This window comes from Hemibagrus wyckioides, linkage group LG05, assembly GCF_019097595.1.
Source record: "Hemibagrus wyckioides isolate EC202008001 linkage group LG05, SWU_Hwy_1.0, whole genome shotgun sequence".
NCBI lineage: Eukaryota > Metazoa > Chordata > Actinopteri > Siluriformes > Bagridae > Hemibagrus > Hemibagrus wyckioides.
Genome location: NC_080714.1, coordinates 17,235,426 through 17,251,229, shown reverse-complemented (window position 1 = coordinate 17,251,229; position 15,804 = coordinate 17,235,426). Strand labels below are relative to the sequence as shown.

The 15,804-nt window shown below is 38.2% G+C and overlaps 1 protein-coding gene across 1 annotated transcript; it reads left to right on the top strand.

Annotated features, from left to right (window-relative positions):
- The first annotated feature begins 108 nt into the window (after positions 1–108).
- Positions 109–5,108, top strand: dclre1b (DNA cross-link repair 1B). Its single transcript, XM_058390726.1, has 5 exons — positions 109–234; positions 636–848; positions 1,623–1,788; positions 1,895–2,077; positions 3,205–5,108. The coding sequence occupies exons 2-5, from the start codon at positions 657–659 to the stop codon at positions 4,407–4,409; spliced, it is 1,746 nt and encodes a 581-aa protein (XP_058246709.1). The 5' UTR covers positions 109–234; positions 636–656; the 3' UTR covers positions 4,410–5,108.
- The last annotated feature ends 10,696 nt before the right edge of the window (positions 5,109–15,804 follow it).

Here is a 15,804-nt window from a genome sequence, read left to right as displayed (position 1 = left end):
AGTTAACAATTCAACAACAGTTTTTAATGAAATAATTCATCAAATAATCAAATGTAAGGAATTATTTCACGGCACAGCTTCTGCCTTCCCGTAGTGGGTTTTTAGTGTCGATGTGCCTTTAAGGACTGCATCAGCCAACGGGAAATGTTTCTTTTTTTCTTGGCGCCGCAAACAAACGAGTTACGCAGCGAGGAGATGTTACACATCTGGATTATGGGTTGTTTTCTATAAAAGGCAGGGAAATGATAAATGATCATGCTTTAGAGATGAGTCTGTGAGAGCATGATCACGGAAGCTTGCTTTTTTAAACACAGCTGTGTGCTGCCCTGCTAGCAATGCTATAGCTAGCATAATAACACATCTGACCGCCTGTTTGTTTTCAACGTCACATATCTTATAGAAGTGGAAAAATTTACATTCAGGCATCAAACTTTTTTTTTTTTTTAATTTGTAAATAAATATTATGCATAGCCTTCTTCAGCTGCAGTTAATGAGAGATGTTTTTGTTGACTAGCCGAACTGTTGTATTCACTGGTCCATAACTTACTATGACAAGGCTAGAGACGTTTATATCTGATACAGTCACTGAGATCGCTAAATAACTGAGTAAACTTGCCTTGTTTTAAACTCTTGAGGTTTTCCAAGTAGCCCAGGAGATGAATGGGAAAATTATTCCCTACACGCCTGTGGCTGTGGACTGCTGGCAGCTTCGAAAGTGCAGCCATGTCCGGCTTTTCTTCCTCTCGCACATGCACTCAGATCACACATCTGGACTGACATCCACCTGGAGCCACCGGCTCATATACTGCTCTCCTCTCACCGCAAAGCTCCTCAAACTCAAGCTACAGGTAAGTCCTGGGTTTCTGCACAGGATGTACTCTCAGAAAAATCCAGTTTAGTCCACTGACAAAACACTGGCCCAGACTGTTCGACCATATTTCCTGGTCAAACATGCACTTTAGAGTACACATGTACCCCAAGTAATCAGTTGAAGAATGGATAAAGACCCGGGTGGTATTTCTAATCGTATAGTGTTCTAATCGTATACTGTCCAGGTGAGTCTGTGTCCACTGCAGTCTCTCATTCTTGTTCCTGCCTGATATAAGTGGAACCTGATATGGTCTTCTGCTGTTGTAGCCTCATCCATCAGGGTTCAACATTATGTGGTTATTTGAGTTACCGTAGCCTTCCTGTCAGCTCAAACCCATTTGGCTATTCTTCTCTGAACTATTTCATCAACAAGGTGTTTTAAGCCTGCAGATCCTCCCCTCACAGGATGCCCATTCTGTGTACAGTCTAGAGACTGCTGTGCAAGGAAATTTCAGCCTCTCTGTCACTAACATTCCACAGTCAAAGTCACTGAAAGTTTGACTGAATAATTATTGCAGCTCTTGTGTGTGCACGGTTTTATGCAGCATTGCGGCTAATTGGAACATGTGAATGAATGTACAGGTGAACAAAGAAAGTTTAAGAAAACAGTTTGACAATTTGATCAGGACTGGTGCTGAGAACACAGTGTAATCAGCAACATAAGGAGATAAACATCTAATAAATGTACAGTGATGTTTCTAGTCTTCTGATTTTCCACTGTGTTGTTGCATTTGATATTTTTCATTATGCAGGTGAACGAAAAATGGATCCGGCCTCTGGAGGTTGGGGAGCCACACATGTTGCCCCTGGATGACATTGGGAAGGAAAAATTGACTGTTACCCTTATTGATGCCAACCACTGTCCCGGGGCTGTTATGTTTTTTTTTGAGGGCTACTTTGGCACTGTTCTTTACACTGGTACACTTTGGTTTAAGTTTATTTCAACATGATTATGTGTGAGTAAAGCAGTTTGTAAAAAGCTTAATTGCACTCGGTTGTTAACCACTTTTCCATTTTTTAACAGGTGACTTTCGGTACACTCCATCAATGCTGCGTGAGCCGTGTCTCAGGAACAACACTACGATTGATGTGCTTTATTTAGACAACACTAACTGTGACCCCACACGTTCAATTCCTACTCGACAACGAGCCTGTCAGCAGATGAAGGAGATTATACGAGGCCATCCAAATTACACCGTGGTCATCGGTGAGATTCACAGTTTATTATATTTTAAAATGCTGTACATGGTGAGTTCTGCAACACCTTTTAAAGCTTTATTAATTCGGAGCTCATAAAAGAAGCAATAAGAAATGGAAGTCGTCGTCCCCCACACACACACAAATAAAACAAAGCAATAATATGGCATATTTTATATATGTGGAGGTCTGGGAAAATCAGTGGCACTGTGCCTGAATTCAAAACATAACATACTCTTAACTTCTCACGTTTAAGAAACTATAAATAACACAAAAATAAGATTGATTCATCCTTTCCTTTTAAACATATTTGTACCAGCTATATTTGTACCAAGATCATGTTGATTAAGGAGACAATTACAGTACAATGATAAAAAAACAGTCATCAGTCTGCCTAAAGATAACTGTAACTAATCAGATGGGATAGGATCTCCATACATACATCTCTGTAATGTTGCTAGAAGATGTCTTCTGTAATTATGACTAATTCTCATAGAGAATAAATCACAGATACAGAAGTGACTTCACAACATACTCATAAATGTCAACACTAAGAACTCCCTACATACTAAATATAAATACAAATACAAAATGTTTCAAATATTTTACATATCTTTAAATATTTCGATTGTTTACATATATGTGATGTTTCTGTGTTGCAGTGGAATTTTCTCTTGAAATGTCCAGAATCCTTCGAATATAATTTCTTCCTTTCCTCTTTAAAATGCTAGAATCTCATTTCTTATTTCATTTCATTTCATTTTAGAAAAACTTGTATATAGAAGTAAATAGCTAAATTTGATCAGGTGCAGAGTTTTCCCACGGTGCCACACACATTTACATTTACATTACTTTTCTTCATTTAACAGACACTTTTATACCAAGCAAGCACATCTTGTTGGAAAGACTGTGATGAATAAGACTTGAATTTCAGGCTCCAGCTGGGAGAACATTTCTCAGCATTTCTCAGGTGCATACAGGCTGAGGTTAAGCAGTATAATGAATCTTTCTGCATGTATGCTCTGGATTAGGAGTCTCACCCATATTCTCTTGGCCCTGGAGTTTTTAAACAAGATAGAATAATTTTGTGTATGTTTTTATGTATAAAATATGAATATAGTATTTTTCTGCACACAGGCATGTATGCTCTGGGGAAAGAGTCTTTGCTCGTGGAGTTGGCGCTGGAGTTTAAGACCTGGGTTGAGGTAGATGTGGAGCGTCTGGAGACTCTACGGGTGCTTGAGCTGCCTGATGTGTTCAGCACAGAGCCAGGCTCGGGGCGTCTCCGTGCTGTTGCTCAATCCGAGGTCACTGCGTCCAACCTGCTGGCCTGGAATAAGGAGCATCCTACCATCGCCATACTGCCCACCAGCCGCCCAGTGGTCTCCTGCCACCCCAATGTCCATGTCGTGCCCTACTCGGACCACTCCTCCTACCAGGAGTTGGAGGACTTTGTTTCAGCTTTGCGGCCTGTCTCACTAGTGCCGATTGTGGGCAGCTGCATGCCAAACTTCTCTCATTTGTGCCAACGCAAGAAGCGTCACGAGGTGATGATACCCGAATCAGTACAGCACTACATGAGGGCAAAGACTAATGTTCAGCCTTTTACTTTCAGAAGAAACATTCATCATCATTCTTTGCACACACTGCCTCAAGGGGTTGTGTTTGAATCACCTGGGAAGAGTCCCAGCCTCCCTAGTCATAATGCTGATGAAGATTCAGATGCTATGGAGGCAGAAGATGTAACAGAAGTCGATTCTGAACTAGATGAAAACTCTGATTGCATTCTCTTAGACATGAGCACAGACCTAGCAAATGATGTTAATACTCAACACCCTAAGAGTCTGATTCGGATCACGTCAGAGGATGATGCCACGATTGACAGTCTCCCACTAGATGAGATAGATTCCCTTAAAGGATCAACGTCACTTAATAATAATAGCACAAGCAGAACTACACCATCACCCTGTGATAGAGTTACTGCTGTGATCCAGAACAAAACTCCCAGGAAGAAGAGCCCCCAAATGGGAAACATTAACTGCAGAGAGATGTGCTCATCACTGGACAGCATTAGTCTTCATGACAGCAGTTGTGTAATTACTTTAGCAGCTTTAACGCCATCAGAAACGCATCCTGTTTCATCGGATGCATTTGGGACAGTCGAGAGAGAGAAGACTGAGCAGTGGCTACTCAACAACTTCACTATTCCAGAGGAAGAACTCGCATGTCAATACGGAGTCCTTCAAGGTCTACATGAGTTGTATCCACTCACGCCAATCAATATGCCAAAAGCAGAGGATGATCTGTTTGAGGTTGCAATACAGAGATTCAAATCCAAATAGGTGTCTAAAACATTTAAGACAGGGTTAAGAGCTGATGTGGGTGCAGGAGACACACCTGATGGATGGATAGATCTATCTATCTATCTATCTATCTATCTATCTATCTATCTATCTATCTATCTATCTATCTATCTATCTATCTATCTATCTATCTATCTATCTATCTATCTATCTATCTATCTATCTATCTATCTATCTATCTATCTATCTGTGTGGTTGGAATGAAAACCTGCACCCACTCCAGCCCTTTACTGATAAGACCGTACACCCCTGATTTATTTTTTTTTTTTCTTCCACTTAATCCAAGCCTTTATGTTGATTCTACCACAGTAAAAGCCACTACACACTCTCTGGTTTTCTAATACCACTTGTTTAATTTACAGTTATTTACATCAAGTGTTAAAACTCTTCTCTGGTGTGTTCAGTGTTATTCTACTTATTATGGTATAGCATAATGTGGCACTTGTAACCTTGTTCTTTCCTACTGCAACATCATGATTGAGTTCTTATTGTACTTTAAACCAAATCCATTATGTGTTTTGTTATTGTGCCTATATGAGTGTTAACTGATTGTCTTTTCAACAGTATAGAAACCATTATGGTATTAAAATGTTAAGAAAGAATTTCATGCTTTTGCCCTAAGTTAGTTACTGTATAGAATGTTTTTGTGAAACCTCAGATACAATTGTAATAAAAGTTTAAAACATACAAAATGTCTTATCTTTTGGTTGTCATTTGGCCACATCATCAACATCAGAGGAATATTATTTTGATTGTGTGTATATAAATATAAGATGCCCAGATGTATCTTGACCCTGTAATGCATTTTAAGTATTTTAATACCTGACTTTCTATTTCTTTCAGAATGTTCGGATTCTAGGGAATCAAATTTTAACCCATTACAGACATGGAAAAGGATGTTATTTCATTCATTCACTTCTTCTTCAGTAACTGATCAGTTTTTTTGGTCTATCTGTCCTGGTAACCCCACACACACATGGAAAGGACATGCAGAACTCCACACGGGCCTTATATAATACACTATGGACAGTTTATATTTAAGTAAATTAAATTACACATATGTGTAACTGGGGGGCACAGTGGCTTAGCGGGCAGCATATTTGCCTCACACTTTCAGTGTTGGTGTTTTTATTCCTGCCTTTTCTGTGAATGCACGGAGTTGCATGTTCTCCCTGTGCTTCAGGGGTTTCCTCCCCAGTCTAAAAACATGCATTGTTGGTTGATTGGCATTTCTATACAGTGTGAATGGTCGTGTGTGTGATTGTGCCCTGCAATGGGTTGACACCCCGTCGGGATCGTGATACCCTGATCTCGTCGCTTTGTGCCTCCTCTGGGATAGATTCCAGGCTCCTCACAGCTCTGTGAAGGACAGAAAATGAATTGATTTGCATAACTGGAAAAAAACAACAAATCTGATGTCATTGTGGTGAAGGGCGACTAGCAAAGTACAGTGGTATTAAAATTTTGAATCAGCTCCTCAGGGAAAGCGTAGGAGGAATAGCAGGGGAAATAATCTAAATTAATGTGTTTTTATTCTATGCACTGATTTTTTCATGGAAAGTTTTTAGTAGTAGATTTTGCAAAATAACTAAAATGATCAACAGATTCCCACTATTAGGTTGGTACCTATTTATTTGAAGAGTAGGGAGGACTGTATGGATCCTTGAAATATTCTCGAGGTTTTAAATTTGAATTAACTTCATTTTCTGTGATTTTTCAACTTTTCACCCAGCTCGTGTCTGATGTTGTAGACTGGAATACCTGTAAGTCTATTGTCTTGTCAATAGATGGCAGTAAATAACAGGCAAATTATTTTTTCAACGATTTTAGTCAGTCTTTTCAGTCATATTAATTAATTAATTAATTAAAAATAGATAAATGTCCACACATTGAGTACACGTAATGCTTTGTCTACACATTTCACACAGACATGCAAATGGTTTCTTAATTCCTAATTAATGAAAATCTTACTGAGAATTGTATTACTGTATTACCTGCATTAGCTCTATTTAGTTGTATTAACTGCATTAGCCTTGTTTAACTGTATAGCAGTGTTCCTCAGTGGAAAACTGGATCACGCCCTCTTTTTATCCTGGCTTTCTAATGGATATTTCATAATGCTTTCATTGAGCACGAGGCTCATTTAAAATTATGCAGTGCTATCAACCTCCAAAAACATCAGACACTATGCAGTCTTTTGCACAGCAGGGCAACAAGCTCTGCACAAGTAGTCCATAATAGCACCACTTATCTCTGTTGTTGCTTTTAAACTCTCTCTTATCATAACTTAGTTAAAAACTGTGTGCAGTACTTTTTAAGACGATGCAAACTCTAGCCAGGGGCTTTGTATTATTATTTTTTTTTAACTAACAAATATATGATAGCATTTGTTTATCACTGTATTGTATGTTTGTGTGTTGTGAGTTTTATGCAGTTATACATATAGTTGACCAATGGCATGGACATTAGTATCATTTTTGAATTAAAATACACCATCAAGTGTTATAATATAGCATAAATAATACATTTACAGTTTTCCCTGCTGAAGATACTTTAACTAGGTTGGCTGAAATGCAGCCCCTTCTCAATTTTATTCACATGCAGACAGGCTTTAGTTCAGAGTTTGTCGACTTGTCCCTCATTCCCATGCATTTTCTATGCGATGCTCATAAGGCTAGCCAGTGGGAAATGCGAGAACAGTAGTGTTTAATGTAGTTCCAGCACAGTCCCTCTGTGCTCATAAAGAATGAATGTGCTGAGGCTGTCTTGGAAACTCTTTGCATTTCTCTATGAAGTCGCTTTCCCATTAACACACAGACCATGCTCTGTGAAATCCACTTACATACACACTGACATGCAGGATCCATTTTATGATACTGTATTCTACTTGTGACACAGTCGCCGTCATCGGTTACTATTATCAGTGGGTACATACAGTAAAATCAGCATATAACATTCACATTTAATAATGTAAGTGTCACTGGTCACTTTATTAGGTCATGCAATAATAATAAGCCTAACCATGTGGCAGCAGCACAATCCAGATACTCATCTCAAGAGTTTAAATTAATGTTCACATCCAACAGCAGAATGAGAAACACGTGATCTCAGTGCTGGTGCCAGACAGGCCTTTTTAAGTTTTTCAGAAACTGCTGAGCTCCTGGAATTTTGTTGAAACTGTACATCTTCAACTGTCAAGTTTAGTTACGCTTATGCACATTGTAGCCTTTAGCTTTCTCCCCTACTGTAGATTCCTGGTCTTGGCAAACAGGAGTGTAAACATGATGTGGTTTACTGATATTGTAGCTCATCTTGCTGAAGGTTTTATGTGTTGTGTGTTCTGATATGCATTTCATCACACCACAGTTGTAAAGAGTGATTATTTGGATCACCCTAGCTGTGATCACCTAGATTACTTGGACCCTCTGGTATCTGGATATTTCTGCACCATTCTGTGTAAAGTCTTCAGACTCTTCACATTGTGTGTGAAAATCCAGGAAGTTTCTAAAATGCTCAAACCAGCCTGTCTAGCAGCAGTCACTCAGTGAGATCATGTGACAAACCCACCTCACACTGCTAAGGATGTGGGTTTCTCCTTTACAATATCAGGAGATTTCTTTTTACTGGGGCTACTCTTTTGAGTTTAGACTACCCACATAGCTCAGCTCCCTTCACTGGCTTTCTGCAGCTGCCTGCATCAGGTTTAAAACACAGATGCTTGCCTAAAAAGAAAACACTTGGACCAGTCCCCATCTACCTGCACTTCCCATCTGTAGGACGTCTCAACTTGATCCAAGATACAATGAAGACTTTCCAAACAGTTGAGTCACTGGCTGTCTTCAAAGAAAGACTGAAGAGCTACCTCTTTACCAAGCACTTAAATGAGTCCTAATTAAAAAAAACAACAACTAATTAAACTAATTTAAAGGCTAATTACAAGAAACCATCGCTAATCTTATCTCTTCTCTCTAAAAGAGTTTTAGATATTATTAATAGAATCTGAACTGTATTACCTATTTTTGATAGAGACTACAAAGCACTATAAATCATTCTGGATAAAACTCTGGTAATACTTCAAATATAAATATAAATCTAACTGTCATGTCAACGCCACCAAGGGCACCATTTCCAAACACTTGTTCAACTCAACCGATTACTGATTACAAGCATTTGAACTCAATTACACAGCCATAAACTCTCAGGCACTCATTGTGAAGTATACACTTTGTGTTTTTATACCAGTTGAAACCATGCTATTTGTTTTCTGATTGTCTCTTTTTTCTACCTAGATTCTGGTTCTTTTGTTTTTGCTTTTGTCTGCCCTAGCTCATGATGTTTAATGATAACCTTTGACCTACTTCTGTAATACGTATTGGACTTGTACCTCTGTCTGTATGTGCTGCTGTGACACCAAGATGAGAAAAATACATGAAGAAATATTTACTATTTGTCGTATGGATTAGATTGATTCATTATACTGAACTACAAGGTCACTGATTTTCTGCTTATGTAGGCTTCATGTAGCTCTATGAGTGCTGTCCTTTAGTAAAATGTTACCCCTTTTTCTTTTTTTTTTGTACAGTATGCACAGAAAGATCAAGCTGGGATAATGCAGTCTATGGAGGATGAGATAGATAGATAGATAGATAGATAGATAGATAGATAGATAGATAGATAGATAGATAGATAGATAGATAGATAGATAGATAGATAGATAGATAGATAGGCAGGCATCTCAATTCATGATATAATGCTTTTCTACTGCAGTAGTACAGTATTTACACACTGTCACGTTTGCTGTTTATTATAAATTACACTGATGAACAATCAATTAGCATTGTTGTTACAGAATGTTTAGAAAACTCTAACGTTCACACTGTAACCACTGTAAAGTTGTAATCATTTGTAAATGTTTTTTTTTCATCGATTGTACTACAGGGTTTGAACGCCTACAGCTGTGTTTTCATCCGTGGTATAACTCACTTCCACAGTGATTGCTTTCTGCACAGAGCTAGATATCTAAAGGTGTGTTGGAGAAGTGGAAGATAAATGAAGGCAAACTGCAGATATGGCTTTTATCCACAGCAGGGCAGCAGGGTGAAACCTAATGGCTTTGTTTCCAACCATTTTACTTTACTTTTGGTTTCAGAGGCTGAGTGGTGCAGCAGTGTGAGTGCTTCCAGGCCACAGGCGGGAGTGTGCTTGGGGAAACCCAGGAAAAATCAGCCACCAGAAAAATCAGATATTTCCTGATTACTCTGCAGATATGCTTCACTTGAACGAGGTGCCCTGCTCCTGTAACAAAATTTTCCTCCGAGTTATGAATCCAAAGTTAAGATTCAAATATATTTTAATTGGATTTTCCTCTGTTGATGCAGCAAAAAATGTAACAGCATCCAGAAGTATTTTTCCAGACTGATTTCCTCAGTATAATTCTGACTGTGTCTAAGCTTCAAAACTTTTTCATTTTTGTTTGCCATCATTGCATTAATGTTACTAACACTGCAGCACTGACAGTCTATCTGTACAGGGACCTCCCTCTGGTCTCTAATCAGAAAATAAGTGTCAGAATGGCACATCGACAGTGCTCATCTATCGTCTCCCACCCCTCCTCTCTCTGCTTTGACACGGCACAGCAGCACTATTATCACAACCGGAGGTACGCAACTCAAGCCTTCTTCTGAAAATAGGACATCTTACAAAGCTAAATTTCACAGAGGGGTTGGGAGTGTGTTCATGGGCATATCAATAAGGCATAGAGCAGTGGCACTCTTCACTGCAAAGAAGCCTTAACATCTTAAAAGTCTCGGGTTTCTACACAGCATAAATTAAGACATAATATATAATGTGCAAGGATGCATGGAAGGAAGGGGAGGGGTTAGAGAGAGAGAGAGAGAGAGAGAGAGAGAGTCAGTATGTCAGTATATACTTTCTACTAATGGTGAAATGTGTGTGTCTATGAAAGTTATTATATTTAATCCATTACAGTCTCAGCTTATTATTCACTTCATATATCATACTATTTAGTAACCACAGTGAAACTACTAGGCAACTTGTGTATTTACACAGTCAGTGACCCACCTAAATGGTTCCATTTAAAATGTCAATTTACAGTGTCCTAAGTATGTTTTGATTTGTAATTTCTAATTACGTGTTGACCTTAGCCTAACTCAAATTCTATCTGGACCAGAAATGTTAAGAATTATGTGTCTTGTTCAAGTGTCTGGTTGATGCATTATACATTATCTAAATTTACATCTAAATTGATGCTACCTCCAGAATTTGTATTAATAACTTGGCAGTTTCCAATATCTACAGCAGCTGCACACTACTGCAAAGGTTTGAAGTAATCTCCTCCAAGCTCAGCAAGTTTTACAGCATCCCTATTCTCCAGACACACTGCAATACTGCAACATACGCCTGTTGTCCAAAGCCATTAGTCTTAGAAGCCATAGACATCCTGTTTGTCTGAGAAGGTGTCAGCTATTGCTATTCGATCTTCCAATTTCTGCTATATGGTCGATGGTCAAAATTAGTGAATAATGGTTCTTTTTTGCTTACTACATACAGTCATGGGCAAAATAATGTACATACTCCTAATGTAAATTCTATGATTTTATTTACCAGTGTCTAAATAACAGCTGGGCAGCAATTGGATGGTCTTCACCAACTTCTATAAACAAACAAATAATTTCAAGTTACAACAAAAAACATTCAATATGTAGTCATAGACTAACATTCCAAAACCCCATTGAGATGCTGAGTCAGTATCTCAATATCTTAACAGAGCTGTGTATAAACAAATGCTCTCAAACATCAGTGAACCAAAAAATTCTCCAAAGAAATGTGAGACTGATAAACTCCTAAAAAACTTTTTTCTTTACTTCAAGTTATACTTGCCAACGGTGGATTCTACTTGTTATTGAATTATAGAATATTTTTTTTTATATTATTTACTTATTTTTCCCACCTGGTTTCTGATTTTTGGTTACTTTTTGGAAATGACTACACACTCAGATCGGTTGAGTTTTTATTGTTGTTGTTGTAGGTTATAGAGATATTGATAAGGATCACACATAGTGTTAAAGAAGGTTGTATTTTTTCCCCATTACTACAAAATAATGTAGAAATGTCATGCTTTATGTTTAATACAATCCTTGCTAGCTTACTTTAATAACCTTATGTTAGTCCTCCTGGTGGTCCAGCTGCAGGATCCCTTGCTCTTTTTGCCATGGCCCAGGTTCGATTCCCGGGCAGGGAACTAACCTAGCCACTGAAAGGTTAACTCAGTGCTGGTCCCAATCCCAGACAAAATGGGATGGTTGCATCATGAAGGGCATCCGGCATAAAACCTGTGTCAAATCAAAAACATGCAGACCAATGATCTGCTGCGGTGACCCCGAGCAGAGAGCAGCCGAAACAACAACACTGTACTTGTACGTCCTAATACAAGATTACAACACACCAAATAAAGAATGACTAAAACCCTAACCCTAGTTTTAGACCTTTTTATTCAATTCAAGCCTAACAGTCTTGTTTTTATGGGCAGATAATTTAGCTAAGTCCAAACATTTATATAGAGAAAGAAGCCAAATAATCTGCCAGGAGTACAAGAAACTGTAAAGCTTGAAATTAGAATAAATAAATAAATACATTGTAAAAAATCTAGAAACAGGTTTAATAATGTTATATTTGGATAAAACAGCAATAGGAAATACTAGATAAATCTTATACAGTATATTATATCTATCTATCTATCTATCTATCTATCTATCTATCTATCTATCTATCTATCTATCTATCTATCTATCTATCTATCTCTCTCTCTATATATATATATATATATATATATATATATATATATATACACACTATATTGCCAAAAGTATTCGCTCACCTGCCTTGACTCGCATATGAACTTAAGTGACATCCCATTCCTAATCCATAGGGTTCAATATGACGTCGGTCCACCCTTTGCAGCTATAACAGCTTCAACTCTTCTGGGAAGGCTGTCCACAAGGTTTAGGAGTGTGTTTATGGGAATTTTTGACCATTCTTCCAGAAGCGCATTTGTGAGGTCACACACTGATGTTGGACGAGAAGGCCTGGCTCTCAGTCTCCGCTCTAATTCATCCCAAAGGTGTTCTATCGGGTTGAGGTCAGGACTCTGTGCAGGCCAGTCAAGTTCATCCACACCAGACTCTGTCATCCATGTCTTTATGGACCTTGCTTTGTGCACTGGTGCACAATCATGTTGGAAGAGGAAGGGGCCAGCTCCAAACTGTTCCCACAAAGTTGGGAGCATGGAATTGTCCAAAATGTCTTGGTATGCTGAAGCATTCAGAGTTCCTTTCACTGGAACTAAGGGGCCAAGCCCAGCTCCTGAAAAACAACCCCACACCATAATCCCCCCTCCACCAAACTTTACACTTGGCACAATGCAGTCAGACAAGTACCGTTCTCCTGGCAACCGCCAAACCCAGACTCGTCCATCAGATTGCCAGATGGAGAAGCGCGATTCGTCACTCCAGAGAACGCGTCTCCACTGCTCTAGAGTCCAGTGGTGGCGTGCTTTACACCACTGCATCCGACGCTTTGCATTGCACTTGGTGATGTATGGCTTGGATGCAGCTGCTCAGCCATGGAAACCCATTCCATGAAGCTCTCTGCGCACTGTTCTTGAGCTAATCTGAAGGCCACATGAAGTTTGGAGGTCTATAGCGATTGACTCTGCAGAAAGTTGGCGACCTCTTCGCACTATGTGCCTCAGCATCCACTGACCCCGCTCCGTCAGTTTACCTGGCCTACCACTTCGTGGCTGAGTTGCTGTCGTTCCCAAACACTTCCACGTTCTTATAATATAGCTGACAGTTGACTGTGGAATATTTAGGAGCGAGGAAATTTCACGACTGGATTTGTTGCACAGGTGGCATCCTATCACAGTTCCACGCTGGAATTCACTGAGCTCCTGAGAGCGACCCATTCTTTCACAAATGTTTGTAAAAACAGTCTGCATGCCTAGGTGCTTGATTTTATACACCTGTGGCCATGGAAGTGATTGGAACACCTGATTCTGATTATTCGGATGGGTGAGCGAATACTTTTGGCAATATAGTGTATATATATATATATATATATATATATATATATATCTTAAATAGATAAAATTGCAGTGAAACTACTGCTAATGTTCCAGCCTTACCATCTTCTAATAAATACTGCCTTGATCTCAGTTTCAGTAATTACAGTTGACTTAATGGACCCTTTTAGTGTGTAGTGTACAATATATCCATGCAGTTTTTGCAATCAGCGCTGTCAGCTAGCCTGTCCACATCCATCAATAGGTTCCTCATTATTCATACACCTGCCAGTGACACTGCATTGCACAAAATGTGTTTGTCTTTACACATCATTATTTATTACTTAGATGACTTCTCATTCCCCTTTCTTTTCATTCTCATGAAATGGAATTGAGTGCCTGCTCTGTATATTTTGAACTGTTTGGAGCTAAAACATTATTTGATATTGCACTAGCTCTATTCCCACAAATCATAGCTATCCACTTGCACAGTATCACCCATATTCTAGATATTGATAATGTTCACATTTATTGAACCCATATCAGTTATGTAAATCTTATTGTTATTCAGTTCACCTCTTGTCATTTTATATCCTGTTACCCAATGAAATTGGTATCTAAATGAGAGTCATTTCTCCTGTGGAGTGTAGAAAATGAGTGTGCTGCCGGGCCTCATATGACAATACCGTATATTCAAACCCATCACCATAGACATCGCCAGAAAAAAAGAAAAGAAAAGAAAAAGGCGGTGCATGTGTGAAAGATGTCACCTGATCTCCAATAGTGGCAGGCTGATTATCAACTCAAACCCACTCAACTGGCAGCTAAAAGGATGCTTATAAGAGTAATGGCCACTGGATGGAAAGAACAAAAACATCAACAGATGTTCTCCAGTTCATTTAAATCACACACTCATTTTCTCTTTGTTCCAACCATACAGTGGTGTGAATCCAATCATCCTGGGCATCGCTGTCTCACATTCTAGCCAAAAGATTTCACTTCCATCAAGCAGCATCACCCAGTTAGTCTCTCTCTCTCTCTCTCTCTCTCTCTCTCTCTCTCTCTCTCTCTCAGTTTTTCCAGTTTTTAACTGGCATAAGAAATACATTTATGTACATTTATATTGGCAAAGCAAGTACAAAGGAAGGATAGTGCCAAAACAGGACAAATAAAATAAAAAGAGGTAACAAATTTAATTAAAATAAAAAAATAAATAAATAAATGGTCACTATATATACAAATAAGCATTATATACAAAACAATTTTCAAAAGATAAAAATTTGAGTAATTTGACAAAATAAAAGTGAATTTAATAATAAAGTTAAGAAAAAATAAGACAATAACAACAATAAAGAGAATTCATAATAATTACAAGAAACACAAAGTCAATTCAGATCACTCACTGTTCCTCATATTGTGGCATAGCTGTCTCTCTCACACCTTTGCCCAGGTGTTTGTGTTAACTCTATGCATCTTGCCCCCTGCTACAAGATGCAAATGATTAACACATCAGACAAATCCTCACACTTTTTTTGTAATTAGACAACCCATAAATCATAAAATTTAACTATTTGACTAGCTTTATTTACATACCACTGAATTTATCTTTAATAGATGTTTTAATAACCAAAACCTGCTTGAGAATAAAAACATCAATTTGTATATACTTCATTATTTTATTAAGAGTCAAAGCATCACAGCTTAATATCTTAAAATCACAGACTCACAATCTCAGATATATCCTTATAGACCTTAAATGTTTTGAATTATCTTTTGAGTATTCTTGCAACTGAATTGTCAGACAATATATTCAGTAAATTTTAAAATTGTGTCAATATTATCTCCTGTATTACACACATTCATCCTTCAGCACTTTCAGAACAAACATAGCCTTTTAAAAAAAACAACAACAACAATATGACAATAATAGCAGAGTAGAGATGTTGTTTTTATCACTGCAGACATTTAAACTCAGAGATATTTATGAGTACGGGAATGAGGTATGACAACATGCATTACAGAGAGTTTAACACATATTATTACTGTTTATTTTTAGAATTCGATTGCCCTAGATCCCAGTTTACAACATTGGCCTGTTTCTTCACTTCTCCATCTTTGAGTGCTTTTCTTTATTGTGCTTTAAAAAGCATTAGTGGCTCATGGCTATTTTGATGAGGAACGTTAGGGTTTTGAAACATCGTGGATTGTTTGAAATTTTGCCCTTTAGCAAAACATCTAACTGGGACTGACACTACAGATATTAAAGGCTTAAATCAATGTCAATATTTCAGTTGC

Bases quoted from the DNA above. Each gene is read 5' to 3' on its own strand.
- dclre1b (XM_058390726.1), top strand. From the start codon at position 657: ATGAATGGGAAAATTATTCCCTACACGCCTGTGGCTGTGGACTGCTGG. The intron at 849-1,622 runs GTAAGTCCTGGG...TTCATTATGCAG, and splicing joins TCCTCAAACTCAAGCTACAG to GTGAACGAAAAATGGATCCG. The intron at 2,078-3,204 runs GTGAGATTCACA...TTCTGCACACAG, and splicing joins AAATTACACCGTGGTCATCG to GCATGTATGCTCTGGGGAAA.